The sequence below is a fragment of the Chrysemys picta genome, chromosome 7 (genome assembly GCF_011386835.1).
Source record: "Chrysemys picta bellii isolate R12L10 chromosome 7, ASM1138683v2, whole genome shotgun sequence".
Taxonomy (NCBI): Eukaryota; Metazoa; Chordata; order Testudines; family Emydidae; genus Chrysemys; species Chrysemys picta.
Window position 1 is genome coordinate 52,172,561 of NC_088797.1, and position 27,408 is coordinate 52,199,968.

Consider the following 27,408-nt stretch of genomic DNA (forward strand, 5'->3'; position numbering starts at 1 on the left):
ATGAGGGGGTCGTTGGCTGGGCTCTCATGTGGCAGTGGTAGAGGGGATGGGGCCGAAGTGTGGAGCAGAGGGGAGGCCCCATGGGGCACGGATTCGGCTGGGGTTCCTGTAGTGTAGAGAGGCAGGGCGGGAGGAAGCTGAGAAAGGGGGGTGTCATTGCAGACAGCCCCAGCCTGTAGAGGAGTCTGGACGGCTTTGGGGGTGTCTGTGCCACATGGCATTCTCTAGTCCTCTTCTCCTGGCTGCCCCCTTCCTGGCCCTGGGTCTGTACCTCCGGTTTCACCCCATCCAGCGATCTCGCACTCTGTGTTCTCGGGCACGACGTACCGCTCTGGTGGGAGGCAGATCAGAGCCACCCGATCGTTCAGAGTCGCTGGCCTGCCAAGACAGAGCAGTGCCATACAGATGCCCACCCACTCCCTGCGTGCCAACCCCCAGTGTCCATTACCAACCAACTCCCAGCATGGCACCGCAAGGCTCTGCCCTCACTACAGCCATTGCAGGAACAGGCCTTCAGCGCAGATGGAACTGGAGCAGCCTCCATATGTGACCCGAGCACAACAGGATGGCTGCAGGGAGCCCAGGCCAATGACTCACAGAGGTTTGAACTGCCCCATTCAGGTCTGTCCAGCCCTGGGGATGCTGAATCCTCATCCCCCGAATGTGATGGTTGCTGGGGGATTCCCCCACGCTGCCCCAGGTTTCCTGTCCTGCCTGCAGCTGACTCTTGCTCCCCAGGGTGTGCCAGCTGGGCTCTAGTGCATGCCCGTGCACGGAGCCATTGCACCAGGCCATGGGAGTCAGGGAAGCAGAGCCAAAGCCAGGGCCATATACTACCCTACCTGCCTCCCTGTCACAGGCAGACACCTGCCCCATGGGCCGGCCCCCTGCACCACCACCGCCTTGGACCACCCTTCCCATCGTGGCACCCGGCATGCCTGGGCAGGGCATGCCCTGGCTGTCCCCAGCACCCCCGGCTGGCTCCTGGGGGTTCTCTGTGGGAGCACAGGAAATCTCTGGAACCAGCTGGACCTTACAAAGAAAGGGGGCACCCCAGTTGGAGGGAAATGCTGTCACAGCAAGAGCTGCATGGTGGGGGTGGGGGTCCAGCGTACGCCCTCGCACGAGGTCCCGGGCCCACCAAGCCGCCACCCTTAGCCTGCTCACCTGGCCAGTTTCAGCAGCACCAGGTCAGACGCGGAGGGCCCGCAGACAAGTTTCAGGATGGGGAGGGCCTGTTTGTCGGGGTCGCTGGGGCTGGGGTCCTTGAAGAGGGTCCCAAGTTGGACCTCGTAGCTAGACAGGTCAGTGTCACTGCCAGAGGAGGCACGACCCAAGCTGCAGCACATCACTCCAGCACAGTGCCCCCAGCCCTCACTCTGCTCCTCCGCCCTAGCCCTGACCCAAACTGCCTCCCAGATTCCGCACCCCCTCCTCACCCAACCCCCTGCCACAGCATGGAGCCCCCTCCTGCACCCAAACTCCTTCCCAGAGCCGCACACCTCACCCCCTCCTACACCCCAATCACCTGCCCTAGCCCTGAGCGCCCTCCTGGAGCCCAAACCTTACATGCCGTCCCGCATCTCAACCTCCTCCCCCAGCCCGGAGGCCCCTCCAGTACCCGAACTCCATCCCAGAGCCCGCACCCCAACCCCCTGCCTCAGCCCAGTGAAAGTGAGTGGGAGAGTGAGTGACGGTGGGAGGGGGGAATGGAGTGAGCAGGGTGGGGCCTCGGAGATGGGGCGGGGCAGGGGCGGGGCAAGGGCCCTTGGATTTGCTTGATTTGACTGTTGGCAGCCCTATGGCTGTGCAGGGGCTCTCTCACAGTCCCCCATATCTGGGGCCCTGCCTTTCGTACCATTAGGAGTGGTCGAGCAAGGACTGGCCCTTCCCTGCAGGACAAGGGCTGCACAGCCCAGGAAGGTGCTCCCAGACAGTTTGTGTATGACCATCACTACGGCAGCCCCCTTGTGCCCATGCCAAAGGGCTAGCTCTGGGGCTGAAATATGCCATGCGGCACAGGGGCGGAAGGCCAGGCCGACAGCGGCTGAATACAGTGCTGCCCAGACACCTGTGTAGCCTGCACGTAGGGAGAGTAGGGGTTGAAGGGACAAACCACAGGCTCCCTATTGTCCGCTGCCCACCTAGGCACTGCTGCACCCACTATATGATGTCTGCAGCTGCTGCAATGGTGCCAATGAATAGGGCCCATCTGACCTCCCTTTTCTGCTCCCTGGCCCCTCACTGAGCCTGGCCCCGCTGGCTGCGGCACCGTGGAGGACTGGATGGTAACAACCCTTGGACTGGTGCTGAGCACCGCAAAGGCACCAGCTAGCTGATCTCTGGACCAGTCAGAGTCCAACGGGTCCAGAACGGTCTGTAGACTGTCCCCTGCTCCAGCCCCTCCCTCACAATGCCATGCGCTCAGCCAGAATGGCTTGTGCACAGGACACTGCACTTCCTCCCCCTAAGGCAGGGGTTCTCAAACTGGGGCTCGGGACCCCTCAGGGGGGCGCGAGGTCATTACATGGGGGGGTCGCGAGCTGTCAACCTCCACCCCAAACCCCGCTTCCCTCCAGCATTTATAATGGTGTTAAAGATATAAAAAAGTGTTTATAATTTATAAGGGGGGGTCGCATTCAGAGGCTTGTGATGTGAAAGGGGTCGCCAGTAAAAAAGTTTGAGACCCACTGCTCTAAGGGGCTCCAGGGCACAGCTGACACCTTACCAGGAGGAGAAGCACTGGCGCGTGCTGATGACCCATTGCTCCTTCACCAGGGATCCTCCGCAGAAATGCACTCCTTTCCTGCGGGGCAGAAAGCACTTATCACATGGGAGAGGCAGGGTCCAGGTGGCGCCCCTGCCTGCCTCACAGGGCCTGGCAATCTAGTTAGCACCAGCTGGCAGCAGTAACAAAGAGAAGGTGAAAGGGTGACTCGATCAATGTGCAGACTATCGGCACAGGAACTGAAGCTTTCATCCTGGTCTCTTCAGGCTGGCAGAGGAAGGGACTATGGCACTGTCCATAGGCGGGATGTTGAAGCTAGACACATTCATCCTGGAAATCAGGTTTACATTTTGACTGGTGATAATAATTAACCATTGGAACAATTTACCCAGGGTCCTTGTGGATTCTCCACTACTGACAATTTTTAACTCAAGATCGGCTGTTTTCTGGCTCTAGGAAATGTTTTGAGGACATTCTCTGGCCTGTATCCTAAAGGAAGTCAGACTGGATAATTACGATGGTCCGTTCAGGCCTGGGAATGTCTGAATCTCCAGATCTCCATGCCTCGCTGAGCACTGGGCGCGCTAGACCTCCAGCAGATCAGATATGGGACAGTGAGGCCCATGGGGAGTCTCTGCCTCTGTGACATTGGCCACAGTGAGAGAGAGGTAACTGGTCTGCATGGCACTTCGGCCCATTGTGAGATCGTACCGTGGAGCTCAGCTCCGTGCAGCTCACCCTGTCCCCTCTCTCCTCTGTGGGGAACCCATGGCAGGAGGTGTGACCACCACTGGTTGTTCTGCAAGTGCCAGTCCCCAGGCCCCTGCTATTGCAGCTATCAAGTGCCTGGGGGGGTCTGGATGCTGGGGAACTGCAATGTGCATTGTTAGGCCCGGAAGCAGGCGCCAATGTTGGTGGCTTGCTGACCCCCAGCCTATGCCTGGCGAGTCATGGGGGAGGCTGCTCAGAGTAGGCTGGGGCTATTAAAGGCAATGACAGCTAGCCAGGCTCTAGCTGCTCTGGGAGATGCACACATTGCTGCTTCGCACATATTAAACTCTTGCCCCACCGAATGGAGTTCAAATAGCTCCCGGCTGAGTCTCCACTTCGAGTCACCAGAGCATTGGTCAGGCACCAATGGCACATGGCTGCTGCAGCTGCTTCCCCATGACCCAGCAGGGTTCCACACTCCAGATCTCCTGCCCCAGCCCCACCCTGGCTGGGCCCCCAATCCCGGGGGACACTGCTCACCGGTTGCGGATGCTGACAGTCCAGGGTGAGTTCCCAGGGCGTCCCCCGACGATACGGCCCTTCAGCTGGAGGCGCTCGTCCCTCTTGCCGCACTCGGCAAAGACCACGTTATCTGCAGGCATGGGGAGGATGAGGGCAGCCCTCGGGAGCTGGGGCCAGCAGCAGGCTCAGCAGGAGCTCCCCAAAGACTCCCCAGCCAGAGACAGATGCCCATTGTGCACCTGGTGATCTGGATCGTGCCCCAGTCCTGAGATGGAGGTGGGGTCAACTAGGGGCTCTGTGGCCTCTGCTCCTGAGCACTCCCCCCAGGCTAAGCTGCCCCCAACTGGCCCCAGCACCCAGACTCTGGCCACAGCTGGCGGGCTTTACCTGCAGTCTCCAGGATGGATGGTGTCTTGTCACCTGCTGGGGAAACAAACCAGAGGTGGTGAAGGTCAGTTGCCCCAAGACGTGGGTCAGAGTAGGTGAGCCGAGCATGGATGGTCCAGGCCTGGGGAATGGCCAAAGCACAGCCTGGGGTTGTGCTGGACAACGGCACAGTCCTGGGGCTTCATTCCCTCAGCCCTCAACCCAGCTCCCCACCCCCACTTTACAGAGACCAAGCGCCTTTTACTGCTGATTAAATCTTTTGAAAATGCCTCCGGGTTTCCAGAGCAGCGGACGCCAAGGAGCCACCATTCTGGGGTGTGCCCAGCAGCACCACACTGGTACTGAACCAGCCCATAATTGCATCACTGGAGTGGGGTGATTGAGTCCTTACTCGCACCTCTTCATCCCCTCCTCCAGTGCACACACACACCCCCGAGCATCTTCTGTCCCTGGCCTGTCCGCGGCCCCAGAGCACCACCTGCCTGACACAGGTACGGCTGGGTACCTGGAACTCACAAGGCAGTTTAAGGGAGCAAGATTGTGGCGACTAATTCGCCCATCTCTCTACCTAGGCCAGAGCCGAGGTCTGTCCTGAGTAGGCTCAGATCCACGTGCCGAACACTGGGTGGCCAGGGCTGGCTGTGCTGTGGAGACGGCCGCTGGAGGGGGCAGCCCAGCCTGTGGGCTTGGAGAGGTGGCCGTGGCAGTGGCCCTGCCACTCACCAGTGTGGTGCACTGGGTCAACAGGAGGCTGGGCCACGGGCCAGCTCGGCAGAGGGGAGCCAGGCCACGAGCTCACTGCATTTTCTCAGCTTAGCAGCATGACGCCAGTCCCCAGAGACAGGACCGGCTCCAGGGCTTTTGCCGCCCCAAGCGGCAAAAAAAAAAAAAAAAGCCGCGTTCGCGATCAGCGGCAGCTCCACCGTGCCGCTTTCTTCTTCGGTGGCAATTTGGCGGCAGGTCCTTCCCTCCGAGAGGGATCCTCCGCCGAATTGCCGCCAAAGAGCCCGACATGCCGCCCCTTCCCCTTGGCCGCCCCAAGCACCTGCTTGCTCAGCTGGTGCCTGGAGCCGACCCTGCCCAGAGAACATGGCGTGGGGCAGCGGCCATGAGACTGAGCCGTCTCCTCTGCATGCCAGGCACCCACCGCAGGACTTGATGGCGCAGTAATCAAACTGGGTGCTGGGGTCCATGGTGTAGCACCAGGGCCCGTGGCTGTCGTTGTCGGGGTTGCGGCAATATTTCTCCTCAAGGCGCATGGCAGGGAACATGGCGGGAGAGATCCTAGGGGAAGGTGGGGAAATAAGCCCTGTGTCCCTCAACCACGACCCCTCCCCCCTCTGCTGCTCCTCAGCCCCCTCCACCCTCAGACCTCTCCAGCCACTCTCTTGCTCCTCGGCCCTCAGATACCCAGACCCCTCAGCCCCCCTCCTGCCCCTTCTCCCCAGCCCCTTGCCCCCCAGCCACACTCCTGCCCCGCCCCTCAAACTCCCACACCTCAGCTACCCTCCTGCCTCTGCCCCACAGCTCCTCACCCCTCAGCACTCTCCCCTGCCGCCTCCTCAACCCCCCCTGCTACCCTGGTTTCCCTCAAGCCCCCCAACCCTTCAACCTTCGCACACCTCTCATCCCTCATCCCAACACTCCCCACAACCCTCCCCCCGAGGCGATGCCATTCCCACTGCCCCTGGCCCTGCTGCTCGCTTTGACCCGGGCTCCATGGCAGGGTCACACGCCTAGGTTCCTGGGCCCAGTGCAGGGACCTCCCCATCGGGGACCTCTCCCAGTGGCTGTGGGGGACATTGATGGAGGAAGGCAGACCCTCGCACTCACTGGGGTGTGTGGGGCGATACTGCTGACCACTTCTGGCAAGTGATGCCTTTCCGGGTCTTGCTGATCTTGCCCCTGTACAGCTCACCATTTCCATGGTAACAGTCTGGGGTAAGGAAATGGAAATGACACCTATTACCAGATGTGCACGGCTCCCCCCCCACCCCAAACTCCCTGGCCCCAGTCCCCACCATGACACCTCTCAGGGATCATCCTGATACCACCAGCCTAGTGCTCCCTCCCCTGCTCTGCACCCAGACCCCCAGAGACTGCCCAGGAGGTAACACACACACACTGTGTTCTGTTATTGTAGGGTTGCTCCTGGGCAATGGGCTGTCCACACTAGTTTGTTATTGTAGGGTCCTTCCGTGGCACTGGGCTGTGTGCACTGGTTTCTTATTGTAGGGTCGCTACTGGGCACTGGGCTGTGCGCACTGATCATAGAATCATAGAAGATTCTGTAAGTTGTCTGAAGAAAGCCTCGTCTACCTCATCCTCCTGGTCTGGTGATCTATAGCAGATGCCCACCATGACATCACCCTTGTTGCTAACACCTCTAAACTTAACCGAAAGAATCTCAACAGGCTTTTCTCCAGTTCATACTGGAGCTCCGAGTAATCATACTACTCTCTTACATATAGTGCAACTCCTCTATCTTTTCTCCCTCTGTGTGTCCTTGCTGAACAGTTTATACCCATCCATGACAGTGCTCGAATCACATCATAGCATTAGTAGGTGCATTGCCAGCAGATGGAGGAAAGTGATTATTCTCCTCTATTCGGCACTGGTGAGGCCACATCTAGAATATTGCATCCAGTTTCGGGCCCCTCACTACAGAAAAGCTGTGGATAAATTGGAGAGAGTCCAGCAGAGAGCAACAAAAATGATTAGGGGGCTGCAGCACATGACTTATGAGGAGAGGCTGAGGGAACTGGGCTTATTTAGTCTGTAGAAGAGAAGAGTGAGGGGGGATTTGATCGGAGCCTTCAACTGAAGAGGGGTTCCAAAGAGGATGGAGCTCGGTTGTCCTCAGTGGTGGAAGATGACAGAACAAGGAGCAATGGTCTCAAGTTGCAGTGGGGAAGGTCTAAGTTGGATATTAGAGAAGACTGTTTCACTAGGAAGGTGGTGAAGCACTGGATTGGATTACCTAGGAAGGTGGTGGAATGTCTATCCTTAGAGGTTTTTAAGGCCCGGCTTGACAAAGCCCTGGCTGGGATGATTTAGTTGGTGTTGGTCCTGCTTTGAGCAGGGGTTGGACTAGATGACCTCCTGAGGTCTCTTCCAAGCCTAATCTATGTTTCTATGATAGTTCCCTGACTGTGCCAGGACTTCCAATTCTTCCTGCTTGTTCCCCAGGCTTTTTGTATTCAGGCACCTAAGATAACTAGATGATTTCTTATTGTAGGGTCACTCCTGGGCACTGGGCTGTGGGCACTAGTTATTGTAGGGTTGCTCTGGGGCACTGCACTGAGAATTGGTTTGTTGTTGAAGAGTCGCAGGGCAGCCCAGTGTCTCCTCCCCGCCAGGGCAGTCCTCACCGTCCACCTCCACCTCATCAGTGCAGCGTTTGATCTGGAAGCAGAAGGCGACGCGCATGCTGGGCAGACTGGTGAAGCACCAGGGGGCCTCTGAGCCATCAGGGTTCCGGCAGTAATTCTCCCGCAGGTCCCTGGCAGACACACCAGCTCAGCTTGGGAACGTCCCAGCCAATGATACAGCGTCCAGCAGCTGCCAGCCCCCAACATGGGAGCCACGCCCAGCCGTGGAGGTGTTCCTGTGGGTAGCGGGCTGGAATTTCCAAGGATCTGGATGCCCAGATCGCCCCCCACAGACACGCCAGGAGCACCTCCACCCGAGCTGTGGCATCAGGCTATGGGCATTTGCAGGCAGGCCCCCTGCAAGTTTGGTGCCACCCCATCTGGGCCAGGGCCACACCTGTGCTGGAGTCTCAGGCCCTGCAGCCCGAGAACCAGCGATCCCACCCAGGCCTCACACCACACTCCCAGCACTGGCTGGGTCATTAGGCTGGCTCCCACTCTGTGACGCCCAGCTGCAGAGCCAGCTCCTCCTGCCCAGCTCTGTCTGGGGCAATGCTGCAGCCGCCAGACCGATGGCTACATAGCCACGGAGGGAGCCTGCAGCACCCAGGACCTGAGCCAGGAAGTCTGGACCCAGCCATCTCAAGCGAGCAGCACAGATATTCATGCGGTCCAGGACCCTGAATGTTTATTCAGGCAGCTAGCGCAGTGTGCACTGGTGCCGGGCCTCATCTTGGGGGGAACAGGTAACCCTCCCCCAGGTACCTCTCCAGGAACCCCCCCAGCTAGGCCCCCCCAGGGACCCCTCCCCCAGCTAGCTCCCCCCTCCAGTTACCCCAGCGACCCCGCCCAACTAGCTTCCCCCGGGGACCCCCAGCAACCCCCTCCTCCAGATAGTTCCCCCAGGACCCCAGCTACCTGTCCCCCAGCTACCCATCCCCCAGCTAACCTCCAGGGACCATCCAGCAATCTCTACACAGATGCGCACTGAATTTTTCCAGCATATAGACCTCTAGGAGCTCCTCCCTCCCCCACCCAAGTGTTCCATCGCCTACTTGCACTCGTATGCCTCGGGCCGGAAATGGTGCCGGTGGGGGGTCTGGGCGTCCCAGCGCTGGCAGGGGATTCCTGACGTGGTGACGTTCACCTTGCCCCGGTAACCTTCGCCTTTGTGCTTGAAACAGCTGGTGGTGGTGTCTGCGAGGCGTGGGCTTTTCTCTGCTTCCGTGGATGTGGGCAGCAGGAAAGGCCAAGCGTCACTGGGGGCTGGCTTGGGAGCACCGGGGAGCAGGGAGGAGTGGTGTATGTTGTGGGAGGTGGGACACCTTGCACCCTAGCACCAGCCCGCTGACCAGGGGACTGGTCCCGCTGCAGACTCTTCGCTGGCAGGGCCCTGCCATGCACTCAGGACTGTGAGCCAGAGGTTGGACCTCATGAGCTCTATGAAATACCCCTAAGGGCATGGAGCATATTCCTGAGTGCCAGTGGGTGGGCGCTGTGCGAGGGGTTGGGGTACTACTCATCCCCTGCACTGGAGCAGAGCAGAGCAGTGCTGGGCAGTGGCAGTAGGGGGGCGTTGGCAGGGAAAGGTCTGTCATGGCTACATGTCTCGACTCCGCTGAGGCATGGGAGCAGCAAACCGGGCACTGCAGCATGGGGTGGCCCTGCTAGGTGGCTAGACCTCACACCATCAGGGGCCAGAGCTGGATTGGGCACGTCAGTGAGGTTAACAATGATACGGACATAGCAGTGTGGGCAACACATCCCAGTCACGCCCATTGGCACCCACAGCACAGCACTTACTGCATTTGCGGAGGTGGCAGTACTCCCGCTCCCGGGCAGGATCTGTGGTGTAGCACCAGGGGCCCACGGAGCTGTCAGGGTTGCGGCAGTAATTGTCATCCAAATCCTTCTCAGGATATCTGGATGGAATAGGGAGAAGGCAGGGGGAGAGAGGTGAGGGAAACCTTGATATTTACAAAGCCACATTCTGATCCTTTCCTGGTCCAAGAGCCTCTGGGATGTGCTCTTCCCCTGCTCGGACCCCCAGGAAGTGGGTTTGCAGCGCAGCCCCAGCCTGACCCTCGGCAGTGACCAGCCCTGTTTGGGGGAACATGGCCAGGATCCATGTTACCCACAGAATCTCGGGGCTGAGCCTTGCCTGTACATGGTGGTGGTGGGTCTGGGCAGTGCCAAGAATGCTCCTCTGCAGGTTGCACTGCCAGCCTGGGGGCTCAGCACTGGCAGCTGAGAGGGTCTCTGCTAATGCCTATCCCAGAGTGCCATGTCCCCTGGCTGGTCTGCATTCACTGCAGGGCCTCCGTAGTGCTGGGGGCTCAGGCTTCCCAGCCCCTAGGAATCCAGGGGCAGTAACCTGGGACCTCGGGGAACTCTCTGCTCTGGACAGAGTGCTGAGATGCCCCACTATCACCCAGACCTGCTCCCTCCTGAGCCCCCCCGTGAAGGCCAGACTGTTCCCATCCCACACTGAGACCATCCCGCGGGGGATGAGCAATCCCTGCCCCAAGCGGGGAGGGCTGATACTTGTGGGGATGGTATGGGTGCTTGTGGGGGTGCTGCAGGTCCCAGCGCTGGCACTCCCGCCCGGACTCCGTGTGGTCCACCAGGCCCCGGTAATCTTCCCCGTTGCACAACACACACACGGCTGCAAGAAAGAATCATGCTTCAGGCATGGAGCGAGGCAGGACATGTGCAGGCTGGCAGCTCTGAAGGCCTTTGCCAGCTATGCAGATGAATGTCGCTGGCTCTGAACCCAGAGAATCCATTGCATCCCCAATCCTCCCAGCTCTGCCCCCAGGAGAGCCCCCACATCACAGACCATCACCCAGCAGACTAGTGCCAGGATTTGTGGGTAGAACCCTGGATCCACCACATCTGTGCATGGCGGTGCGCAGGGGTGATAGGGCATGTGTTGCCTGAATGCTGGTGCACAGGCAACAGCTGTCATGTGGGGAGGGAGGGGGCATCCAGCGGGTGAGATGTCCGGCTGTTGCACGTGGGAGATAGCTACTCCATAGATGCCGAGTCCATGGGTGCTCTGGAGTTGGAGCATGAATGGAAAAAAAATAGTGGGTGCTCAGCACCGACCAGCCACAGCTGTTCCCCGCCCCTGCTCATCAGGTGATGGGGGAACACCACTGCCCAACAGCTGATGGGGGTGATGCCACTGTCAAACAGCTGTTTGGCTTTTGCGGGGACTTGGGGAGGCTGGAGAGTGGTGGGTGTGTGGGAGCCTTGGGGAGGGGGGCAGAGTGGAGGTGGGAAGAGACGGAGCAAAGACGGGGCCTTGGGGGAAGTGGCTGAGCGGGGTTGGGGCCTCAGGTGAAGTGGGGGTTGAGCACCTCCTGGGAAAAGGAAAAGTCGGCACCTGTGCTTGGGGGAAGGCGGTTTACTCACCATCTTCACACTTCTTGATACCACAGCTCTGGTGCCGGACGGCTGGGTCCATGGTGTAGCACCAGGGACCCCGCTCATCTCTGTCTGGGTTCCGGCAGTAGTTCTCCTCAAGGCCATTCCGCAGAGAGGGAGAAAACCTGCTGGGACACAGAGCGCGCAGGGGGCTGGGATGGTTTCAGTGACTGGGGCCCTGGGGGCACAGCTCAAAGGGAGGAGCTCTCAGCCCTCAGGCCAGGCTACATGACAAAGTAGGTCAATGCAAGTGGCCTGGCAGAGACTTAGGATATGTCTACACTACAGCCAGATTGACGCTCTGGCGATCAATGCACCGGGGTCAATTTAGCAGGTCTAGTGAAGACCCACCAAATCGACCGCAGATCGCTCTCTGGTCAACCCCATATTCAAGCCCGAATGAAAAGAGTAAGATAAGTCAACGGGAGAGTGTCTCCCATCAACCCAGTGCGATGTAGACACCACAGTAAATTCACCTAAGTTACGTCAACTCCTAACTACGTTGACTAACTTACACCAGAGTGGTGTGGATTCTTCCAACCTGAACCCCATCAGATTTCTTTTGGCCCAATCCTCCAATTTGTCTAGATCACTCTGGATCCCGTCCATACCCTCCAGCATATCTACCGCTTCCCGCAGCTTAGTGTCATCTCCAAACTTGCTGAGGGTGCAATCCATACCATCATCCGGATCATTAATAAACCTGTTGAAGAAAACTGGCCCCAGGACCAAACCCTGTGGTACGCCACTTGATACCGGCTGCCAACTAGACATCGAACTGTTGATCACTACCCATTGACTTCGACAATCTAGCCAGCTTTCTAGCACCTTATAGTCCATTCATCCAATCCATACTTTTTTAACCTGCTGTGGGAGACCGTATCAAAAGCGATGTTAAAGTCAAGCAATATCAGGTCTACTGCTTTCCCCTTGTCCACCTAACCAGTTAGCTCATCATAGAAGGCAACCAGATTGGTCAGGCATAACTTGCCCTTGGTGAATCCATGTTGACTGTTCCTGATCATCTTCATCTTCTTGAAGTGCTTCAAAATCCCGAGCCTCTTTTTGCCAGAAACTGGTTGTGATGGGTTCAGTCACAGAGATCCCCTTGGGACTGTCATCTGATATGCTGAAATTACCTTGGAGCCTGTTTTTCCTGCCAGCTTTTGACTTCCAGAACCCTGCCTTGTTGAACCAGACATGCTAGCCTGCTGCAACACAGACCCAGGGTCCTGGCCATGCCCCCAAAGCTGCATGGTTTAAGTGAAAACAGCTCTGCTGGTTACCTGAACCAGCTCCCAGACACCCAGCTTTCAACGGGATCCAAACCCCAAATTAATTCGTTTTACTCTGTATAAAGCTTTGGAAGTGCAGAGTGGGACATGAAAGAAGATATTTATATGAAAAACATAGAGGCCTTAAAGTATCACATTTTTTGCTGCAGTACCTAGTGAGAGTGTCTAGAGAATGGGGCCCTATGAAAAAAGCAATATTGCACTTCTTGAAGAATATTTGGAAAGGTGAAATACTTTAATTCTGGAATTAAAGTAATTCTGGTGTCCAGTGCATGGTAGTCACTGGCTCATCCAGTGAGTCTGCTTTGCCATCACACACATGAAGAAGAGGCACAGGAGAGTTAAGGAGAGGCTGTCTGCAGAGAGGAAGCCAGTTTGTAGCCTGTGGGACAGAGGGATGTACGGGGAAGGCTCTGGACTAACCCTAATCCATTGTTTTCCCCTCTCATAAAGTTCTATTTTTGGAGAATACTTCACAGCACATAGTGCAGCATGCAGAGCAGCACTCAAAGCACACAGTGCTTGGAAATGTACAGCAAATAGCATAGAATTCATAGCTGTGACATTATGAGTGTAATATAATATTTCACGGGAAGGTGACAGGACCAGAAAGAGTTAATTAACTCACAGATTGACCTGACCCATATCCGAATTTTAGAAACTGGTTAGGAAGATATGTAAATGAATAGAGCTTTGAAATGCAAGTCTGCATTGTTAGAGGTAGACGGGTAGGTGTTTGCTCAGGTCTTGGGACGTAAGCAAAGAAGTCTTGTCTATTGCTATAGCTTTGATTCAAAGATCAAAAAGGGAATATTAACATTTAGGAAGATACTTGAGTGAAATAGTATTAGTGTCTATATGTCTCTTTGAAGATTGTGGTAATCTGTATCTGAACTTTTTAATGGATAAATTACCCTGTGCTAATTGCCAGGATGTTTGGAAGAAGGAGCGTTAAGCCTATTGTTTTCTCAGGCCAAAAGGCTGCTGGAAATGTATAAGAACCCTGGGACACGATCCTTCTGCATCTCAGATCTGCTTTGGGTTTCAAGAGGAGGAAACCTTAAACTACAAGGGATTGAGATCCCCAGTCACTGACTGGCGTCACCCTGAATATGGATATTGGACTATAATCTATGGATTATTTCTAAAAGGACTTTTGGCAAATACGAGCTCATCTCTGCTATGTATCTGAACCTCAAGAATTGAATTCAAGTCTGTATGTATATTGATCTTTTAACCAACACTCTCTTTTCTTTTTAAATAAATTTTATTTTAGTTAATAAGAATTGATTATAAGCGTGGATTTTGGGTAAGAATTAAGTTATAATTAGACCTGGGTATGTGGCTGATCCTTTGGGGTTGGAAGAACCTTTTCTGTTATATGATGAGATAAGATTTTCCATAATCATCAGATCTGACGTGTGTGTCTGGACGGAGGCTGGGTACTTTAAAGGAACTGCGTTGTTTGAATTTCTAACTAACCAGTGAGGTACTATAGAAGCTGTTCTGTGCTGGCTTGGTAAATCTAAGTATTGGAATATCCACCAGCGTCTGGGGTTTGTCTGCAGTTCACTCTAATTGAGTGACCTCAGCTGGCTCCCACAGGCAGCACCATCACAATAGCGTCAACATACCCAGTCATATTTATAAATGTGCAGCAAGCACTGCACAGTTCTCAGCAGCACGAGGCCCAGAGAACAGTCAACTGCACAGTTCCATGGCTCTTATGTCTGACTGTTCAAAGTCAGCAGACTCCACCTCCGCCCTCCACCTGAGTGTCAGCTTTTCCCCCTTTGCCTCAAGATACTACTCAGCTATAACCATCGGGATCATTTTCTTACTGAGAGCCAATCTGGTGAGTAAACACCATTTCAGTCTACCAAGAGTACCATTCCACTGTTGTTCTGCTCCTATTGGCATTTTAATAGTGACAATAATGGTAATATCCCGGTCAGGAAAAAAATGTCCCTGCTTGCAGCTTTCTGAACAGTCCTGAGTTCTTAAGGATGCAAGTGTCAGGCACCTTCCTCGACCAGCACACACTGATATCGGTGAGGTGTTGTGGTGAGCCACCAATATTTGCATAACCATAGAAAAGCAGCCCTTTCTGTTGCCTCACTGCAGATAAGGAACAGACACCTGCAAATCCATCCAGTCACAGTCCTACAGAGCAGGAGGTGATTAATGGCCCTACACACTTGCATGACAACGGCCCCACTGTGCATTTTCAGATTCAAAATTATTTTTCAATGATTGGTAGCAATCCAGCGTTGCAAACTTCCAGAGTGCAATTGCCACTCATTGCTACATGGTCAGTGAAGCTTTCTGGTGTTCCTGCACAGAAGAGCTGGGGTGAGCTCAGCAGACAGAACCAGGAATGTGGCCTTGGGTATCCAAACGTTTTGCAGCTACTGCTCATCTTTCCAAACCTGCATGACGGTGCAATCCCAGCAATCAGTGCTCATTCTCAGGCCCCGAATCAGTGCTCTACCATCTGTTGCTGCTCCATGGATGCCACCAATAACCATAAGTTGCTTTTTGCTATGCTTTTTGCTTAGCAAACTGTCTTCAGAGAAATGGTCATGTCCCCCGTTGTTGCAGTTCTTCCTGTAGCCCTGCAAATCCTGGAGCATGGTGAATCCTGTATTTGCCACATTCATGAGATCAGTGCATACTTCTGTGGGCTCCATGCTTCTGTCAGATATGGCAAAGACTGGGAAGTGCCATATGGGTTTGTGGGATTTTTTAAAATAGTAGGAAAATTATGGGATATGGATGACATTATGAGCGGGAGAAAGTTGCATGCTGGGAATGTGACCCCTAGATTCCAGAGATTCCTGGTGATTTATATCCCAAAACACATTGCAAAAATTTCCCAGAAGGCATTGCGCTGGGATGCCTACCTGTGCGGCACTGGCACAGCCCTCCTGGTGAGCATGTGCAGTGCTGATGCACACTGCCGAGCATGAATGTGCCTGCGTGATATACAACCATTGGCAGCTGTACGCTGATGTAACGTGTGTCAACCACATTGTAGTGCAACCATAGAGCCAGTAAACTCACATGCCAAGTGTGACGCATGATGGGAAATGATTAAGCATCCTGTAGGATGTCATTCACACAAATTCAACCCTTAAAGACATATGGGAAGATAATGTTTGTGTTTTTGTGTATTTACATATATATTGATGGTGATCAACAATGTGATCAAACAGTCGCTGTCTATGCCATATTCTATTAATTCAGAGATCAAAGGGACATAAATGAACTGTAAATCTAGGATATCGCTTTATTCATCTTTCTTTGAAATGTATAGCAAATCATCTGTGAATGGTGGAAAAGCAGGCAATTGCCTGATGTTGATCCGTGTGGATAATTACCCCTGACACTTTAGGAAATGAGGGTCTATTGTTCACTGAGGTACTCCGAGCTGTCAAAGAAGGCCTGATACTGTATAAAAAAATGGATTGGGTCCTGATCCTGTCATCTCAGATCTGCTTGCGGCTTCATGCAGGAGAAGCCTAAGCCTCAAGAACTGAGATCCCAGCTCTGACTGGACCGCTCTGAATACAAACATTCGACTATAACCTATAACATTGGACTATAACTATAACCTATTTCTAAAAGAACTATTTGCATCTACAAAGCTCACCGTCTCCGCTATGAATTTGAATCTCAAGATTGACTAATGTCTGAATGTACACGGATCTTTTAACCAATTCACTCTCCCTTTTCTTTAATAAATTTTAGTCTAATTAATAAGAATTGGCTGTAAGCGTGTATTTGGGTAAGAGCTGGAATATTCATTAACCTGGGCGGTAATGTGTCCGATCATTTGGGACTGGTAGAATCTTTTATTTTATATGATGAATAAGATTTTCAGTAATCTTCATCATATTTGACTTGGGTGACTAGGTGGAGGCCTGAGGCTGGAATACTTTAAGGGATCTGTGTAGTTGACGTCTGAGTAACCAGAGAGGTATATAATAGAAGCTGTTTTGTGGTGGCTTGGTAAATTGGACTATTCACCAGCTTTGTGGAGTGCCAGCCCCATTCTTTGTAGTTCATCCTAATTGAGTTACCTCAGGTGGCTCCCCTGGGATCCTGGTCACAGTGGTATACTTATGCTCGTATACACATTACCACAGGTTAATTGGGTTTTTTTATCAGAACCACACGCTTGTCAAAAAGTAATTTTGATATTGGAGAGTTTAAGGATTAAAAATCAGTTACAATGAGTGACCCACGCTCATATGAAGATCTTGACAGAAAAACCCTTGAAAAATTGTGCTTACAGAGCGGGTTGTTTAAAACAAAGGCTCCAGAGCAGGATCTGAAAAATCTGTTAATGGCCAGTGATAAGGAAGCAAAAATGCCTGCAATAAGACACCAGCAGCAGCTGGAACATGAACAAAAGCTAATAGATCTTCAATTGCAAAAGATAGCTGATATGGAAAAAGAAGCCCATTTAAAGCTTATGGAATTGCTGGCTGCTGAGGAGAAGCCTCACCAGATGCAACAGGAATGTGCCAGACTTCAGCTCCAAGTCTTGGAAGAGCAGAAAAGGCTACCACAACCTGGAGATCCATCCCCTTATGACAATAAAAACTGGGAAAGAATGTGTCCCATTTACAAAGATACTGAGGACACAGAGAAATTTCTATCTACCTTTGAGCATTTGTGTGAAATTCACAATAGCCCAGAAGTATTGTGCATGACTGTCCTGCTGACCAGATTGACTGGGAAATCCAGGGAACTGTTCAATGAAATGGGCAGCCTAGTGGCTAGACTGTTGGTTAAGGGCTGGAGGGGGGGAAACCTGCCATCCTTTCCCTCAGGTTTTGGCTCAGAGAGTCCTGGGACACTCACACCCCTAGACAAGGGAGATGGATCTTGCTCCCAGCTGTGGGGGGAGGGAGAGGGCTCAGAACCTGTTGTCTGAGCTGCTCCCTATGTAAGTCCTTTAGTTTGGGGCGTGGCCTTGCTAGTCCAGTTTCACCACAGTTGGGACTTGGCGGTTAGTTCCCCTTGGCAGGGGAAGACTTACTTGCTTCCAGTGGCTGCGTTGGCAGGCAGGTTGTGTCTGTGCCTTCAGGCAGACACACAGAGAGCTCCTGCCTCTTCGCCAGTCAGCCACTGGCTGAGCCAGGCTCCCTTCTTTTCTCCCTCCTCCAGACCTGGCATTGGCTGCAGGTATAACGAGGAGGGGCTCGCTGAACCCACAGGTTTTCTTTAACCCCTGCTATGCCTGGCAGCCATCTTCTTCATAATGATGAATAAGATTTTCATTAATTCTCATCATATTTGACTTGGATGACTAGGGGGTGGCCTGAGGCTGGGTTACTTTAAGGGAATTGTGTTGTTGACTTCTGAGTAACCTGTGAGGTATAACAGAAGCTGTTTTGTGATGGCTTGGTAAATCTAAGTATTGGAATATCCACCAGCTTTGGGGATTGCCTGCCCCATTCTTTGCAGTTCACCCTAATTGAGTGACTTCTGCTGACTTCCCTGGAATTACGGTCACAGCAAGGGACTTCTGAGAGCCCCTGCTGCCTCCCCAGGTGCTCTGGCACAGCTGCGGGGGCTCTGTGCAGCACAGTAACCCAACTGGGAACCAAGCCTCAGAAAGCTGCACCCGCAGAGCTTATGCAGCCCCCTGCCATGAGAGTGATTCAAAGATTAGTAACTGAGTCACAGAGCTCAATCTCTTTAGTTTAACAATCTATAAGCACCAGTGGGGGAACAAACATTTGGTAACATAGGGCTCTTCAGTCTAGCACAGAAAGATCCAACACGGCCAATGCCTGGAGTGGAAGCTAGATTAATTCAGACTGGAAATCAGGTGTACATTTATAATGGTGAGACTAATTAGCCATTGGAACCATGTAACAACATAGGAATGGCCCTATTGGATCAGACCAAAGGTCCATCTAGCCCAGTATCCTGTCTTCCGACAGTGGCCAGTGCCAGGTGCCCCAGAGGGAATGACCAGAACAGGTAACACTGGTCTACAATTTTTGAGAAGTCATCTGCTTCAGAGATAAAATGTGCTATTTATTATGTATTTTGATGTGCTGAATTCAAATATGACAATTAAAACAACTGATTGGCTACTGTTTCTAAGATATTTAAGTTTTTACATTTTATGTCTGTGTATATTGTGTAGATAGTAGAGTTTTAATCATAAATTGTAAACCTAGGTCTTTTCATGTGTTTATGGTTGCTTTACATGATAATATTTCATCTGTCCTGTTTATGTAACACTTTAAAAATCAGCAAAAGGGTTATATAAATAAAATTTATTATGAAACAAAAGGCAAAAAACTGTTATGTACATAGTTTAGTCCTATTCAGTGTCTACTCGGCGCTTCTTGGCTTGTCTCTTGTATTCATTAAATGGAGCATCTCTTGTCGCTGTCCAGCAATAGTCTGCAAGCATTGATGGGCTCCATTTGCCCTGATAGTGTTTCTCCATTGTTGCAATGTCCTGGTGAAATCGCTCGCCGTGCTCGTCGCTCACTGCTCTGCAGTTTGATGGAAAAAAATCTAGATGAGAGTGCAAAAAATGTATCTTTAGTGACATGTTGCAACCAAGGCTTTTGTATGCCTTGAGGAGGTTTTCCACCAACAAGCTGTAGTTGTCTGCCTTGTTGTTTCCGAGAAAATGTATTGCCACTAACTGGAAGGCTTTCCATGCCGTCTTTTCCTTGCCACACAGTGCATGGTCAAATGCATCATCTCGAAGAAGTTCACGAATCTGAGGACCAACAAAGACACCTTCCTTTATCTTAGCTTCACTTAACCTTGGAAATTTTCCACGGAGGTACTTGAAAGCTGCTTGTGTTTTGTCAATGGCCTTGACAAAGTTCTTCATCAGACCCAGCTTGATGTGTAAGGGTGGTAACAAAATCTTCCTTGATTCAACAAGTGGTGGATACTGAACACTTTTCCTCCCAGGCTCCAATGACTGTCGGAGTGGCCAATCTTTCTTGATGTAGTGGGAATCTCTTGCACGAGCGACTATCCCATTCGTAGAGAAAACAGCAGTACTTTGTGTATCCAGTCTGCAGACCAATCAAGAGAACAACAACCTTCAAATCATCACAAAGCTGCCACTGATGTTGGTCATAGTTTATGCACCTCAAAAGTTGTTTCATGTTGTCATAGGTTTCCTTCATATGGACCGCATGACCAACTGGACTTGATGGCAAAACATTGCTATTATGCAGTAAAACAGCTTTAAGACTCATCTTCGATGAATCAATGAACAGTCTCCACTCATCTGGGTCATGAACGATGTTGAGGGCTGCCATCACACCATCGATGTTGTTGCAGGCTACAAGATCACCTTCCATGAAGAAGAATGGGACAAGATCCTTTTGACGGTCACGGAACATGGAAACCCTAACATCACCTGCCAGGAGATTCCACTGCTGTAGTCTGGAGCCCAACAGCTCTGCCTTACTCTTGGGTAGTTCCAAATCCCTGACAAGGTCATTCAGTTCACCTTGTGTTACGAGGTGTGGTTCAGAGGAGGAGGATGGGAGAAAATGTGGGTCCTGTGACATTGATGGTTCAAGACCAGAAGTTTCATCCTCTTCCTCATCTGACTCAAGTGAGAATGATTCTGGTGCATCAGGAGCCGGCAGTCCTTCTCCGTGGGGTACTGGGCGTATAGCTGATGGAATGTTTGGATAATGCACAGTCCACTTTTTCTTCTTTGACACACCTTTCCCAACTGGAGGCACCATGCAGAAGTAACAATTGCTGATATGATCTGTTGGCTCTCTCCAAATCATTGGCACTGCAAAAGGCATAGATTTCCTTTTCCTGTTCAACCACTGGCGAAGATTTGTTGCACAAGCGTTGCAGCATATGTGTGGGGCCCACCTCTTGTCCTGATCTCCAATTTTGCAGCCAAAATAAAGGTGAAAGGCTTTCTTAACCATAGTGGTTATACTGCGCTTTTGTGATGCAAAAGTCACTTCACCACAAACATAGCAGAAGTTATCTGCACTGTTCACACAAGTACGAGGCATCTCTGCTCACTTTGGCTAAACAGAAATGTGTCCCTTTGCAAAATCAAACACTGACAAATAAGAGAGCACGACACTGTATGATTTCTAGAGCTGATATAGGGCAATTTGTTCAGCAGAGTGATGTAAGCTTCGTTATGATTGCATCATCCATGACTTCTAGGAATAACATGATGCAATTCATATCATGTATGACGCAATACCAGCTTCAGATTCCATCATTCATTGTTTTGCCTAAAAAGCAAGTACTGTCCAAACCCAGTCATAGATTTATTCATAGATCCAGTCAAAGATGTATTTTAGTCATTTCTGGTTTAAATTGAGATCCCTTCCCTTTATAACTCACTTATCCTCCGCCATTCCCAAGTCAAGGGTCGTATATACTGACCCAATAGCATATCTTGAAAACTAGAGCCAATCAACAATTTTAAGCATCGTTTTCGTTCTCAGTGATCCAGAATTAGTAAAGTTTGACTACATTTATTTCAGAAGCATTTTGGCTGTAGAGCAGTGTAATCATGACGTGAGCCATGCCCTGTCACTCATTCCCAGCAGCTGGCAAACAGAGGCTAGGGACAGCATTCCTGTCCATTCTGGCTAATGGCCATTGATGGACCTAGCCTCCATGAATTTATCTAGCTCTTTTTGCAACACTGTTATGGTCTTGGCCTTCACAACATCCACTGGCAAGGAGTTCCACAGATTGACTGTGCGTTGTGTGAAGAAATACTTTCTTTTAGTTGATTTAAACCTGCTGCCTATTAATTTAATTTGGTGACCCCTGTTTCTTCTATGAGTAGTAGTAAACAACACTTCCTTATCTACTTTCTCTATACCAGTCATGATTTTATAGACATCTATCATATCTCCCATTAGTCGTCTCTTTTCCAAGCTGAAAATCCCAGTCTTATTAATCTCTCCTCATACGGAAACAGTTCCATACTGCTAATCATTTTTGTTGCCCTTTTCTGAACCTTTTCCAATTCCAATACATCTTTTATTTGAGATGTGGCAACCACATCTGCACACAGTATTCAAGATGTGGGCATACCATGGATCTAGCTATCCCTTTCTTAATTATTTCAGCATTCTGTTTGCTTTTTTGACTGCCGCTGCACATTGAGTGGATGTTTTCAGCGAACTATCCACAATGATTCCAAGATCTCTTTCTTGAGTGATAATAGCTAATTTAGACCTCCATCATTTTATATGTATAGTTGGGATTATGCTTTCCAATATGCATTACTTTGCATTTATCAACATTAAATTTCATCATGGTGGATTCTCCATCAGTGACCATTTTTAACTCAAGATAGGCTGCTTTTCTAAAAGCTCTGCTCCAGAAAATGTTTTGGGGACATTCTGTGGCCTCTGTCCTACAGGGGGGGTCAGACTAGATTATCACAATGGTCCCTTCTGACCTGGGAATCTCTGAACCTTCCACTCATTTTGGGAGGGCCCCAGCACATTTGAGAGGCCCCAGTGTGTAGCACTAATGGCAGGCATTCCCATCTCTGTGAGAGGCTGTGATGCTGTGCGATTGACTATGACCATTTATATAATTGATATTGCCACTGTTAGACAATTACAACAAATATTGTACAACGTATGTCACGTAAGGTGTCAGTGGAAAAGTTATGATTTGCTAAGTATGATTATCCTGTGGGTATGCATGCACAATTTGTGTATCTGAAGTTATGAATATTGACTATTCATGCATGTGTGTTGTCCGGGTAACAGCCACCAGATAAAATTTAAACTGAGATCAGGCCTCTTTGTGCTGATGTCCCATCAAGGACACACAGCTCTCACAATGGGCCATAGAAGAAACTTCTTCTGCTCTGATAGCGCTTCCTACAGAGGGAGGCTTCAGCCAGAACATGGGCAATGGCTGTCCCTGTGGGTCATCCAGTATCTAAGGACATGGGATATGCTCATGTGACCCTGGACTCCATCTTGGGCCAGTAACTTTCCATGCACCTGTGCTGTGAGCTTTGTTTGAGACAGTAGATTTCCAGGCAAATGGCAGAGGAGCTAAAAGATCCCTGCGATATCTCCATTTGACCCTCCATTTCCTGCCCTGATTCTCTGGACTGTGGATTTACAATTCAAAGGAGCATTTTGAATTATGGACTGAGGACCTTCCAATCTTTTGGAAGTTACCAGAGAGACTTTACAAGCCATCAGTCTGTTCCATCACTGCTAGAAACCTGATAAAAGGACTTTGCAATCACTTCTATGTATATAATCTGTTAAACATTATTAATTCTCTTCTTTTCTTTTATAATTAAATCTTTAGATTTGAGTTACTACAGGATTGGCACTAGCATGATTGCTGGGTAAAATCTGGGTTATATGTTGACCTGGCTGTGTGGTTGATCGCTTGGGATTAAAAGGACCCTTTGTTCGATGAAATTGGTTTTCAGTAACCACTCATCATAGAGTCCAGTGCCTGGGTGGTGAGCCAAGTGCAGTGATGCCTAAGAAGACTGCATCTTTCACTTCCTGTTTATCAGTGTGGTGAGACAGAAGTTACTTTGATTACTGGCTTGATATATCTAATGAGAAAACAACCACCAATCTGGAGTGAGTCTGCCCTATTTCTCCACAGTCTGTCCTGAATTTGACATACTCAGCTGTGACCCACTGGGGCACATAGACAGAGGCACCATTTACTCTAGACTCCCAGAGCTGTTAGTTCCTGCAATACCAGCCCAATGAGAAGAGGAGCATGCTGGGGGCAGAGCTGCAGGAAAGTTAGCCCCTGCTACCAGAGGCCCTGCTTCCCAGCCTGGCTGACTGGCCCGACCCTGGGCTGACCCCAGCCACCCTCAGCTGCTGGCTGGCCCGAGCTGCCCTTGGACACTCCAGCCCCTGGTCACCAGCCCGAGCCCCAAGCTCCAAGCCGCTGACTGAAGCTGAGTCTCCGTCAGCTTCAGGGAAGAGGGGGAAGCATGGGCGAGGCCACAGCCTTGGTTAGGGGAGACTTAGCCTCCCCTGGCCTTCCATACTCATTGCCCATGCCAGTGGGCCCCCAGGTGGCACAGCCCCATCCATCATGGGAGAGCCCCACCAGCATAGGGTGGGCATCACCCTCACAGCACCTGTGATCATGGGGAAACTTCAGCCTCCACTGCTGGCAGTTCTTTCCCTTCTCCGTCGTGGACTGTATGCCCCGGTAGCTCCTCCCATCTGCCCTAATGCAATTCTGCATGTAATCTGTGGGTGAAAAGGGTGCCCCCGTGAGCCCAGGGATGGCTGCCTTGTGGAGAATCTTTGTGGGGAGAGCAGCCAGCGCTCAGCATGAGTGGCTCCTGCAGCTCTACAGCAGCTCCAGCCAGCAGTGCGGAGCAGACAGCCATCACCCCGTAGCAAGCGTGCTGGGGAGCTAGAGAGCTAGGGCAGAACTGGGCAGCTTCCCTGCAGTCGGGAGCCCGGGCCGGGGCACTCTGAGCACAGAGCCAGACACTGGAGCACTGGTGGCTTGAGAGAGCTGGCTCCTGTGGAGTGCAGAGATGGCCAGTTTGGGGGTCCAGGAGGTCACTGCCCTAGGAGAGGCTGGCACGGGGTAGGCAGGGTGGCAGGAGTCAATGACTGTAAGGTTGAAGCCCAGCAGCCTGGCAGCTGTGAGCATGGCCGGGCGTGTTGTCATACAGCACAGACGGCCATGCCCTCTCCCAGGCCGTGTGAGCCGTCAAGTGCCTGCTCTGGAAATACTGCTGCCCTCACTCTGCCCTCTTACCTGAGGCTCCCCTTCGCTCACTGCAAACCCTCTGCTGGGCTGGGAGCTGTCCTCAGCTGGGCTTACTCTGCAGCCGGACACACAGGCAACAGACAGGCACTGTTGTGTCAGCCTCCAGGGCAAAGCCAGCCCAGGGTTGGCTCATGGTAGGAAGCACCTGGTTGGCAAAAGCCAGCAGCGGGATCCTGGAGTTCGATTTGATCAGCCCGAGGTCAAACTAGGCGAAAACACTGCTGCCCCTGCCCTTCACCCCTTGCCCTTGTCCCCACCCCCCCTACAGCCCTGTCCCTTGGCCTCGGCCACCCTGCACTCCCCCATCACTTGTCCCCACCCCCTGCCTTACACACTTTTCCCGCCTGCCCTCACCCCCTGCCCTCATCCTCACCCCCCACCCTACACACTTTCCCGTCCTGCCTCATCCCCTGCCCTCATCCCCACCCCCCCACCTCTGCCCCTACCACCCCCATCCCACTCCCCGCCCTACAACCTTGTCCCTCTGGCTCTCACCCCCTGCCCTTATCTCCACCCTACACCTCTGTCTCTGGACCCCTTGCCCTCATCCCCACCCTTGCCCTACACCCCTGCCCCTGGGCCCCACTAACCTTGTCCCCTGCCCTTGTCCCCACACCCTGCCATAGTCCCCATCCTCTGCCCTACACCCCTGCCCCAAGCCTCCTTGCCCTCATCCCCAACACCCGCTATATACCCCTGCCCCTGGCCCCCCTGACCACGTCTCCACCTCCTGCCCTGATCTCCACATCTGTTGCTGTTCCCCACCCCTCGTCCCCTGCCCTATACCCCTGCCCTCATCCCCGCCCCCTGCCCTACACCTCTGCCCCATCTCTCCCGCTTCTCACCCCCTGCCCTCGTCTCTGCCCTCCTCCACCTCCCTGCCCTTCACTCCACCCCCGCCCCTCACCCCTGCTCTTCATCCCTGCCCTCGTTCCCACTCCCTGGCCTTCATCCCTGCCCCACCCCTCACTCCTGCCCCCACCTGCCTTTCTTCTGGTAGAGGTCATAGTGGACGTTCCTCTGAATGTGGGTTTGTGCTGAGTGCTGGGTCCATGGCAGCAGCTGGCAGCTATGGCGCTGGTGGTTGTAGTGAAAGGCCCTGAAGATCAAACCCAAGAGTCTCATCCAAGCTCAGAGTGGACCACAAGTTCCCAATCCCTGACAGACCCCCCACCTCATCCTCAGGGGCTGGGACAGAGCCAGTGCCTCAGCTCATGTGCCCTCTCCAGCACCTTCCATCCCCAGAGTAGGAGTCATCACCCATGCCTGGCTACAGCTAGCGAACCTGGGGGAGTTCAGAGCAAGGTGACAGAGTCCTCCCGCACCCCGGCTCCAGCCCTCAGCTCTCCCCCACCCCAGCTCTGCCCCCGCCCCGACTCTGGCTTCTGGCTCCTCCCCCTCCCCGGCACCGGATCCCAGCTCCTCCAGCACCCCGGCTCCATTCCCCAGCTCCTGGGGCTGCAGTGGGGCGGGGCTGGAATGGGGCAGACTGTGTGTGGAATAGGGTGTGGCCATGGGGGGAAGGGGCAGAATGGGGGCGGGACTACAGGCGGAAAGGGTGGGGATGGGTCCAGTGTTCCCTCTATTTCCCACGCATGTGCGGGATGAATTTTGTTATGTGGAAGCAAAAGTCGATGGGAACATGGGAGTCAGTGACCATGAGATGGTCGAGTTCAGGATCCTGACAAAAGGCAGAAAAGAGAGCAGCAGAATACAGAGCCTGAACGTCAGAAAAGCAGACACTTTGACTCCTCATGATCCCCTGGGAGAATAACATGAGGGGGAAAGGAGTCAAGGAGATTTTAAAGAATTTTTATTTTTTAAAGATTTTAAAAGAATCTGTATTTTAAAGAATAGTTACTGAGGTTGCAAGAACAAACCATCCCGATGTGCAGAAAGAATAGTAAATATGGCAGGCGACCAGCTTGGCTTAACAGTGAAATCCTTGCTGATCTTAAAAACAAAAAAGAAGCTAATAAGAAGTGGAAGATTGGACAGATGACCAGGGAGGAGTATAAAAATATTGCTCAGGCATGCAAGAAGGAAATCAAGAAGGACAAATCACACCTGGAGTTACAGATAGCAAGAGATTTTAAGCATAAAAAGAAGGGTTTCTATAGGTATGTTAGCAACAAGGTCAGGGAAAGTGTGGGCCCCTTACTGAATGGGGGAGGCAACTTAGTGACAGAGGATACGGAAAAAGCTAATGTACTCAATGCTTTCTTTGCCTCTGTCTTCACGAACAACGTCAGTTCCCAGACTACTGCACTGGACAGCACAGTATGGGGAGGAGGTGACCATCCCTCTGTGGAGAGAGAAGTGGTTCGGGATTATTTAGAAAAGCTGGATGAGCACAAGTCCATGGGGCCGGATGCACTGCATCTGGGGGTGCTAAAGGAGTTGGCAGATGTGATTGCAGAGGCATTGGCCATTATCTTTGAAAACTTGTGGCAATCAGGGGAGGTCCCGGATGACTGGAAAAAAGCTAATGTAGTGCCCATCTTTAAAAGGGGAAGGAGGATTGGGGAAACTATGGCCAGTCAGCCTCACCTCAGTCCCTGGAAAAATCATGGAGCAGGTCCTCAAGGAATCAATTTTGAAGCACTTAGAGGAGAGGAAAGTGATCAGGAACAGTCAGCATGGATTCACCAAGGGCAAGTCATGCCTGACTAACCTAATTGCCTTCTATGAGGAGATTACTGGGTCTGTGGGTGAGGGGAAAGCAGTGGGCATGTTATTCCTTGACTTTAGCAAAGCTTTTGATACGGTCTCCCACAGTATTCTTGCCAGCAAATTAACGAAGTATGGGCTGGATGAATGGACTATAAGGTGGATAGAAAGCTGGCTAGATCATCGGGCTCAATGGGTAGTGATAAATGGCTCCATGTCTAGTTGGCAGCCGGTATCAAGCAGAGTGCCCCAAGGGTCGGTCCTGGGGTCGATTTTGTTCTATATCTTCATTAATGATCTGGAGGATGGCGTGGATTGCACCCTCAGCAAGTTTGCAGATGACACTAAACTGGAAGGAGTTGTAGATACGCTGGAGGGTAGGGACAGGATACAGAGGGACCTGGCCTCCGCAGTCCGGGGCTGGGCTGCGTTGGGGCCACGGAATAGGCGACTCTCCCCACTGCAGCCCTGAGCACCTGTGCAGCGATTAATATGATGTTGCATG

At 52.2% G+C, this 27,408-nt stretch overlaps 1 protein-coding gene across 11 annotated transcripts in view; it reads right to left on the reverse strand.

The window, feature by feature from the left end:
* Positions 1–27,408, reverse strand: part of MST1 (macrophage stimulating 1) — a 46,170-nt gene that overhangs the window by 1,228 nt on the left and 17,534 nt on the right. For 2 of the 11 annotated variants that reach the window (XM_065551473.1, XM_065551469.1), the window contains 12 exons: positions 11,137–11,273; positions 10,264–10,384; positions 9,523–9,641; positions 8,775–8,940; positions 7,720–7,850; positions 6,182–6,284; positions 5,394–5,632; positions 4,349–4,384; positions 3,980–4,091; positions 2,729–2,806; positions 1,168–1,314; positions 272–378 (listed from right to left, as the gene is read on the reverse strand). In XM_065551473.1, the coding sequence (XP_065407545.1) occupies positions 272–378; positions 1,168–1,314; positions 2,729–2,806; positions 3,980–4,091; positions 4,349–4,384; positions 5,394–5,632; positions 6,182–6,284; positions 7,720–7,850; positions 8,775–8,940; positions 9,523–9,641; positions 10,264–10,384; positions 11,137–11,188 (1,411 nt within the window). In that variant the 5' untranslated portion in view covers positions 11,189–11,273. Of the gene's footprint in view, positions 1–271; positions 379–1,167; positions 1,315–2,728; positions 2,807–3,979; positions 4,092–4,348; positions 4,385–5,393; positions 5,633–6,181; positions 6,285–7,719; positions 7,851–8,774; positions 8,941–9,522; positions 9,642–10,263; positions 10,385–11,136; positions 11,274–23,583; positions 23,699–25,215; positions 25,333–27,408 lie in introns of all 11 variants that reach the window. The other 9 variants (XM_008175119.4, XM_065551466.1, XM_042845369.2 and 6 more) reach the window with 9 other exon arrangements.